The 9,825-nt window shown below is 35.3% G+C and overlaps 1 protein-coding gene across 1 annotated transcript; it reads left to right on the top strand.

The window, feature by feature from the left end:
* The first annotated feature begins 5,940 nt into the window (after positions 1–5,940).
* On the top strand, positions 5,941–7,389 carry LOC149829295 (UPF0481 protein At3g47200-like). The gene has a single exon (XM_090017245.1). The coding sequence runs from the start codon at positions 5,941–5,943 to the stop codon at positions 7,387–7,389; it is 1,449 nt and encodes a 482-aa protein (XP_089873371.1).
* Positions 7,390–9,825: the final 2,436 nt, after the last annotated feature.

Here is a 9,825-nt window from a genome sequence, read left to right as displayed (position 1 = left end):
CAAGAACTACACCATTCTTGTTTTTAATCTCACGAACATCATTTTCAAATAAAAGAGTGTAGCCTTTTTTAACCAATTTCCCTACACTAAGTAAGTTATGGGCCAAATCAAGAACATAATACACGTCTTGAATATATCATTCATTACTTGATTTTGTTTTGATAGCAATTGTTCCTCTGCCATTGGCATCTACTATAGTATAACATCTTTATTGGCATGATTATATTATGTCCTAGTGAATTAAAGATCTTTCTTGGCAAGAAATATGATTGTGCCAGTAAAGATGAACGTTATACCCCCGCAGAAAAGTATCACGTTAGTATAACATTCCTTACTAGCACAAAAAAAATCATGTAAGTAAAGAAGTAAGTTAAAAAAATAAAAAACCGCCCTCTTTCTCTCTCTCCCCACCCTTTCTTTGTCGCCCTCTAACCCTCACACCCTCTCTTTATCGCACCCACCAACTCTCTCTCTCTTTCTGCCATCTCTCTCTCTCTCTCTCATTGTGTTCATCGGCAAGGTAATTTTTTTATTTATTAATTTTAGGATTTATGTATTTTAATTGCTTAATCTTTAATTTATTTAATAAATACATTTAAATTTTAGGTGTTTTATATTTTAATTACCTATTTTATGTTTTATTTATAGAATGCATATTAAATGTGTTTTTTCATATATGATTTAGATTTTAGAGATTTTATATTTTAATTGCCTTTTTATGATTTATTTGTTGAATAAATATAATTTATATATATAATTTATATTTTAAGGGTTTTATATTTCAATTGCCTATTTTATGAATTATTTATTAAATAAATATATTTTTCATATATGATTTATATTTTAGGGGTTTTACATTTTAATTACCTATTTTATGATTTATTTATTGAATACATGCTAAATATATTTTTTTCTCATATATAATTTAGATTTTAGGAGTTTTATAATTTAATTATCTATTTTATGATTTATTTATTAAATATATGCTAAATATATTTTCTCATATATGATTTAGATTTTAAGAGTTTCACATTATAATTTTTTATTTTATGATTTATGCTAAATATGTTTTTATATATAATTTAGATTTTAGGGATTTTATATTTTAATTATCTAGTTTGTGATTTATATGCAATTTTTTATATAAGATTTAGATTTTAAGGGTTTTATATTTTAATTATTTATTTTATTATTTATTTATTGAAACCATGCCACGTGCTATCATATTTGTAATTATAGATAGAATTCTTCTTATGTCACAAAGATAAAAATCTGTGACATGGTTGGACTTGGAAGCTTGAAAATTTTGAGAAAATAAGACACCATACCATGGATTTTTTTTTAAACTTTTTAATTAAAAAAAAAAAACTTGTTTGATGTATAAACCACCCAAAGGCCTGTCTTTGTCTCCCTAAAAATCAAAAAAATATAATATTCTTAAATTCTATCATACCGAAAGTCATATTACAAGCATAACTCTTATTAGATGAGTTTTATCATAAAGATAATAATATATCCATTTAGGATGGATTAAAACTCAAATATTTCTATATTCATATCTCATGCAGAATTCTATAAATAGGGGTTCACCAATATAGTCTGGTCATTTGAAAATTTCATGTCCGAGCATTGGCCTTTGAGAAAACGAGCTCTAGCCTTGCCATGCCCCTCTCTCTCAAGCTGCCATACCTACGCAAAAGTATTGTCGAAGCTATTGCAACAACCCTCGTATTTGTACAAAGGTACTATCGGTCCGAGAATAAGCCTAAAAACCAAACAAACCTTCGAGTCCCAAAAAAGCCGATCAAAACTTGCATATGGAGTCCCCATATCTTTTAAAAAAGATTTTAGTAAAATCAGAGTAAGTCAGTCTTTCTCAACTTTCGAATTTTTATCAACAGTAACAATGTGCAGTGATAAGGATTTGATATGGTGAATGATTTGGATATTATCCCTACTAGTGTAGTCTAATCATGAGATTCAACACATTTGACATTAATTGGTTTGGATGTCATGTAAGATCTTTAACTTACAAAGTTTTAAATAGTTGTTATGAGTTTTCCAAAGATTATTTGAAATGGAAATTAAGCATACTTTTATGAAAATAGAGTAAAATTTTATTCAAACAAAAACAACAAACTGTAACCAGAGTCTCCAACCAGAATAATCTTGGCAAGTGATTATTCATATGCTCGTCAGACGAAAAGCATGAGTTTTATGGAATTCATCTTCTTAGTGGATGATAACCCATATAAGGTGACACATATTCCAATCATGAACATTAGCACTAGATTCAACTGTACAAACTGGTTACAAGTGAGCAAGCAGAAGATTGTGAAAATTGACGTGACTATGCAAAATTAGGCATAGACAATCATCATGACAACTTTTACTTTTCTCACCCACCTGGTTTGCCGGAGTGGAAGTGGGTTTGTGGTGTAGGTACCCTTTCTCCCACGTTCCACTCTCACCAGGTGTCCATTAGAAATTGCAAGTTGTATGGATGATATGAAATTTTAAATTATTGATTTCTCTCACGTACTTAAAAAATTCTTTTCCACTTGAACCAAGTCCTATGTAGCTATCTATAATATTATTGGTAGACACTGTCACTTAATTTCCACTTTTATTAAAAAAACTCCTCCACGTGAACCATGAATCACAAGGCATTGCAAACATGCCTTAATAAAGAATCCATATTTATTTACATTTTTCTTGATGCATAATTCGTTTTTATATTTAGCTTTTTTCCTTTGTTTATCCCATGCTCTATGTGAACGTGCTAATGTCAATGGGAAAAAACACCCAAATGAATGTTGTGTCCCTATGACATAACCTTTCAACAAAGTTGAGAGAGAGATGGTAGATGCAAACAAGAGAAATCATTTGCTCTAGAGTGAGAACTTAATAAAGGTGAAGTTGTGTGAGCAAAAGGCCATGTTCTACTACTACAGTTAATGGTAATTGTGGTAATGATCTTCTCTGCCGACAGTCCTTCAGTTTTATCATTATATGCAAGTTAAGGGAACACCATTGCCTGGCTCAATATTGACTTAGTTTGTCACTTTATAGAGAGTCTATGCTACAATACAACTAAAGAAAAAAAGGGAAATTTCGTGCACATTTTTTTTGGGACATTACACGGTTGCTGCCTAAAAAACTCGCTTTCTAAAGTGTAAAACATGTGTGTAATTCATGCATGAGAATCTTGTTTCTGTTAATATAAAATAATAATTTCCATTGATATTACAAATGCACCTTTCAAGTTTAATGAACTTTTATAATATATTTTTATCAAAAGTCCATTCTTAATCATTTTGGATAGGTCTTGGATCCAAAATCTTCACAAAAAGGATTAGCAACTTAAAAAGAAACTACTTTGAACCCGCATACGATGACTCAAAATGGATCTAACAGTTGTCAAAACTAATCCTAACAAAAAATAAGATTGTGTTGAAATTCTATACAGAATATCTTGGATATGATCGAGTACACTCCAGGTGGCTTTTAGGTTCCTCATGCATGGTGAGGGCTTGGTCTTCGCACTTGATTCCGATGATACATTTTCCTAGAGTGTGTCTTCAACACTCTCTCAACAAGGTCTTGTAAGATGCGCTGCATGAGGCTCCCTGGGCTCAAAAGGCATCATCCTCAAAGCTTGTTCCTTACCCTTCAAATCTTCATGATATTTGGAAAGATGTTTAACATTAAATATGTCAGAAGTGTTTTAATGATAAGACAAATCCAGTTTATACACGTTTTCAATAATTCTTTCGAGGACCTCAAGTGGACAAATATGGTGATTTGTAAGTTTGCCTCACATATTAGAAGGAATCGGTTCTTTTGATTAAATTGCTCAAACAAAATCACCAAGTTCAAAGATTACCAGATGATGCTTCTTATATATAGATTCTTTATATTTTGCAGTGTTTTCAATCAGAGTTTGCTTTATCTGCTCATGTACTTCATGAAGTGCATCTATTCATTCTTTAACATACTTATGAACCGGCCAAGCAAAAGGAATTGAGGCTAAATCAACCGCGAAGAATGGGTTAGCACCATACAGAATTTCAAAAGGACTGAACCCTATGGATCTATTCATTGATTTATTGAAAGCAAACTCGGCTTGAAACAAAATACTAGGTCAAGACTTAGGTCGATCACCTACAAGTGCACGTAATAAATTTACAAGTGATCGATTTACAACTTCACTTTGACCATCGGTTTATGGGTGGTGCATAGTGTTAAAGTGAAGTGCCCAACCTTTTTCATAGTTGTCTGAAAAACTGTCCTATAAATTTTGAATATCTATCATAGATGATGGTCTTAAGAATGCCATGTAATTTATATATTTCTTTGATAAACAAATCAGCAATATAAGACACATCTATGGTCTTTCTATAAGAAATAAAATGTGTCATTTTTTAATATCTATCAACTTCTACAAACACATAATCTAATCTATACATAAACTTTGGTAAACTCAAAACAAAATCCATGCTAATGTCTTGCCATGGCTGCTTAGAGATAGGTAAGAGCAAGTATAACCCTATATTACTAACAGTTGCTTTAGCTAGATGACAAATTCTATGTATATCCACATATCTAGTGATATCCCTATGCATATCTATTAAATTTTTTTTTTATTTTGTGATGGATTAGCGATGGATAATATCCATCTCTAATCTGTGATGAATATTTTCAGTCGCTAAAATAGCGACGGATATATATCCGTCACAAAACTAAATTCGTTGCTTATTTAGCGATGGATTTGTGATGGAAAATATTTGTCACTATTTAGCGATGGATTAGCGACATATGAGTCTCATCGCTAATTAGCGACCAAGGATATGTGATGGACTCTGTCTGTCGTTAATCCATCACTAAACATGATTAGCGATGAACAGAGTCCGTCGCCAATTCGCATTTTTCTAGTAGTGTTTTTTTCCTATAAGATTAGAATTGTCAAATCTATTTCAAAACATTTTTTTGATGTTTAACTGTTCTCTCCTTTTGAGGTGTATCATATTTCTTTAAACAAAAATTTACAAATTTTTGAGGTTAGAACTTTTGGGGTGTTACATTATGTATCGCAGGAGGAATCAGAGAATGCAAATGAGCCAAGCCACAAAATAAAAAAAGGTCAGAATTCTGCATCATTAGATAGCTTCCTGGTAGTTTTTTCACTTAAAATTTAAAGGCAAATCAGTTAAATTTAAAGGGGAAAACTTTAAGAAACCTTCAGAGATCATAAACGGATACCCAAAATCTTTGCAAGTTTAACTATGAAAAACCATAAGAATGAAAGCTTTTAATGCTTACTGATGCCATAAATGTTCACCTCTGGCTGCTCTGATCCCTAGTGTGTCTTTTTTGTTACCTGGATTTACCTTTTTTTTTTCTTTTATTGTAAGGAGTGGACATGACTACGCTGTCTGCCTCGTGCTACTTGGTTGAGTGATGACACTTTTCCGAGTCAACCACCACCATTTATTTAGGGGCAGGTTATATGTGCACCCCCCGAACACGCACGTTATATATTAGTTTGTTGGGTTGGATGTTGCTGATCTGGGTGGATGCCCAAATAAATGGAGAGGGTGTTGGGCGTACTCCCCTGAATACGCACTGTAGCTAGAGTGCATGTTCCATTGAGTTATCCAGATCCAATAATCACGTCAGTGGCAGGCATGATTATCGGATCTGGATAGCTCAATATGTTTGGAGGAGAATACGCAACACCCTCTCCATTTATTTGGGCATCCACTCAGATCAGCAACATCCAACCCAACAAACTAATATATAAATGTGTTTGTGTGGGTGCATGTAGCCATCTTGCAAGTAGAGGTATTTTCTTGCAGCTCATCTTATCTCCATATGCGTGTTGCATGTTCACAACCTTCCACAAGTACCATTAACTGGTTTTTTGTGTGCAGATCGTGTATGATCGACCATGAACCACAAAGATACTGCCGGAGGAGGGATGGAGCTAGAGGAGAGGAGCGATTCTTGGGTGGTGGACATCAAAAAAGGATACACAGAATACACTGCTTCAATAGGTGTGGAGAAGGCGGCGAGGAGGACGATCTACAAGTGGCCCTAGACCTTGTCAATTCGTTGGAGCTCGAGGAAAAACGTATTCCTCAGATGGCGTCTTTCGGTCCCTACCACCATGGGGAGGCGCACCTGAAGCCCATGGAGCAGCACAAGGAAAGAGCTCTCTACAGGATCCTCCACCGGACCAAAGTTCCACTCTCTCTCTTTGTCAACTCCCTGAAGGAAGTAGAAGAAAATCTCAAGGATTGCTATGATGAACTCGACCAACTCGAACCCAAGTTGCCGTCCGATGATTTCATAAAGATGATGCTCCTCGACGGGTGCTTCATGCTTGAGATCCTACGCTTTAATCAAGGCTTGTCAGTCGAGACTGACCCATTCTTCAGCTACCGCAGGATGCACTATGCAAGTACAGTGTTGAGTAGAGACATGCTGATGCTGGAAAACCAAATTCCTCTCCTCGTCCTAAACAGGTTGCTCGATACAGAGAAAGGGAACAAGAACAAGGTGATTAACGACGATGGTGATATCGAGAGCTTGATCACAGATTATTTTAATCCTCCATCACCTCCGCCACCCGGTCTTGGTTTACATGTACTGGACATCTACAGGAAGTGCCTGGTCCAAGGTACATTATTGCAGCAAGAACGACCCACTTCTGCAAGAGATGGTTCTGATCAACGTGTTGCTTCTAGATCTTCTCCTTGTCTAAGGAGTCCTCAAGCTGTTGGTAAGAGCAAGAGGGGTCTGTTCCAAAGGATCCAGTCCTGTGCATGTGCCTGCTCGATTCAGAATCCTGGGTACATAAGATCCTCAAAGAGGCTTCATGAAGCAGGAGTTACCTTTAGGACGAGCGGCAGCGGCAGCGTGTTAGAGGTAGAGTTTGAAGATGGTGTGCTCACTCTTCCTTTCATCATCATAGACGACGACACAGCAGGGGTCTACATGAACCTAATGGCCTTCGAGCGCATGCACCCGCCAACAGGGAAAGAGGTGTCCTCCTTCGTGGCCTTCATGGACGATCTCATAGACACCGCCGAGGACGTGAGCTACCTCAGCTCCAGAGGGATAGTGAAGAACGAACTTGGGAGCGATGATGCTGCTGCCGTGCTGTTCAACAAACTGGGCGACGGTCTCATATATGGGATGGATGATCACACATCTGAGGTGCAGAGAAAGTTGAGGGAGTACACTGCTAGCGGTTGGAATGCATGGCGTGAACATCTGATACATTACCTATTTCAGAAACCCATGGTCCATGTTGTCACTCTTTGCTGCCATTTTTTTTATGGTTATGACCGTAGCTCAGACCGTGTATACCGTTTTGAGATATGACAGCAACCGGTCATGATCTAGGGAATCAAGATCAGTCATAAGGCTTTGTTTTATGGACGTGTCATGTGAATACACTGAGTAACTAATCAGGGTTTGTGGCCAAGTTATTTGTAGTTGGTACATATGCTAGGATTTGTTGCAATTATGGTCCAATGCTGAGCATAGTCATCGAAAGCTAGCTTTGAAAGTGAGAAACTCCTCGCTTTCCTAAAAGGAGGAGAAGCTTTGGCAAACCCACTTCTAAAATATATAGGAAACTAGATTCTCTTTATCCGGAAGCCCACTTCCTCCTTTTTTCCAAATCAATTCTCTTTCACTTCCTAAAAGAAAATATATATTGTTTTATAACAAGCCTGTGTATTGGTTTTATCTCATTTTATAGCTTCACAAACGCTTTTCACTTCCATTACATGTGCATCTTATGTGCACCAGTAATGAAACAACTTTATTGGTGTGAAATATGCTTGTGCAAGTAAAGAACCACATTATACTATCTCAACATACATTGAGACAGTATAATATCTTTATTGGCACGATTATATTATGCCCTAGTGAAGTAAAGATCTTTACTGGCACAAAACATGATCGTGCCAGTAAAGATGAACGTTATACTGGTGCGACGTTAGCATAACGTTCTTTACTAGCACAAAAAAAAATCACGTCAGTAAAGAAGTAAGTTAAAAAGATTAAAAAATTGCCCTCCCCCCGTGCCCTTTCCCTATCGCCCTCGCACCCTCTCTATCACCCCCACCAACTCTCTCGCCCCCACCCCATCTCTCTCACTCCCTATCTTTTACTTTTTCTCTTTCGCCCCTCTATCTCCCTCATGTTGTGTTCATCGGCAAGGTAAATTTTTTTATTTATTAATTTTAGAGTTTGTGTATTTTAATTGCTTAATCTTTAATTTATTTAATAAATGCATCTTAAATTTTAAGGGTTTTAGATTTTAATTACCTATTTTGTGATTTATTTATTGAATTTATGTTAAATATGTTTTTCAGATATGATTTAGATTTTAGGGGTTTTACATTTTAATTGTCTATTTTATGATTTATTTATTGAATACATATGTTTTTTCATATATGATTTATACTTTAGGGGTTTTACATTTTAATTATCTATTTTATGATTTACTTATTGAATGCATGTTAAATGTATTTTTTTCATATATGATTAAGATTTTAGGGGTTTTATATTTTAATTATCTATTTTATGATTTATTTATTAAATGCATGCTAAATATACTTTTTTCATATATGATTTAGATTTTAGGGGTTTTACATTATAATTTTTTATTTCATGATTCATGCTAAATATATTTTTTATATGTGATTTAGATTTTAAGGCCGAGAATAAACCTAAAAACCAAACAAACCTTCAAGTCCAAAAAAGGATGATCAAAACTTCCATATAGCGTCCCAAGATCTTTCAAAAAAGATTTTAGTGGAATCTGAGTAAGTCAATCTTTCTCAACTTTCGAATTTTTATCAATAGTAACAATGTGTTGCAGTAAGGATTTGTTATGGTGCATGATTTGCATATTATCCCTACTAGTATAGTCTAACCATGAGATTCAACACATTTGAAATTAATTGGTTTGGATGTCATGCAAGATCTATAACATGCAGAGTTTTGAATAGTTATTATGAGTTTTTCAAAGAATATTTGAGAAGGAACTTCCATGAAAATGGAGTAAAATTTTATTCAAACAAAAAACAACAAATTATGACGAGGGTCGCTAGCTAGAATAATCTTAGCAAGTGACTATGTAGGTGTATGCTTCAAAATTAGAACCAGAATGCTAATTCAACACATACCAGTAGACATCATGGTTGATGCGACATGTGGGTGTTTGACATTCTCCTCAGCCTATCGATGCCTACAATGAGCCCAAGCTTTCAAGTCGATGGTTAGCAAGACCCTGAACCCAACAGAAATGATGAGGACACATGCAATAGGCTTTAGCTACTCCCCTCATCATGCAGGCAAACCCCATATTTATAGTGGATGATAAGGGGGGGGGGGGGGGGTTACAGCATGTGAACCCCTTCACGTTCTCATAATACCTACCCTACTAAATCCCACTAATTGCCAACTAACCTCTCATTACTATCAAACTGAGACACTATAAATTGAACCCAAACCTGATATGTTGGTCAGAAGAAAATCTTAGGAACACCTAAATATGAGTTTTATGGAATTCATCTTCTTAGTGGATAATAACCCACATAAGGTGACACATATTCCAACCATGAACATTAGCACTAGAATCAACTGTGCAAACTGGTTACAAGTGAGAAAGGAGAAGCTTGAGAAAGTAGATGTGACTGTGCAAAATTAGGCAAAGACAATCATCATGACAACTTTTACTTTTTTCACCCACCTGGTTTGCGTGAGTGGAAGCGGGCTTGCGGTGTAGGTGTTTATCCTTTCTCC

This window comes from Nuphar pumila, chromosome 9, assembly GCF_984573655.1.
Source record: "Nuphar pumila chromosome 9, dmNupPumi1.hap1.1, whole genome shotgun sequence".
NCBI lineage: Eukaryota > Viridiplantae > Streptophyta > Magnoliopsida > Nymphaeales > Nymphaeaceae > Nuphar > Nuphar pumila.
Note: the sequence above shows the minus strand (reverse complement) of the source record. Positions and strands in the feature narration are given on the sequence as shown.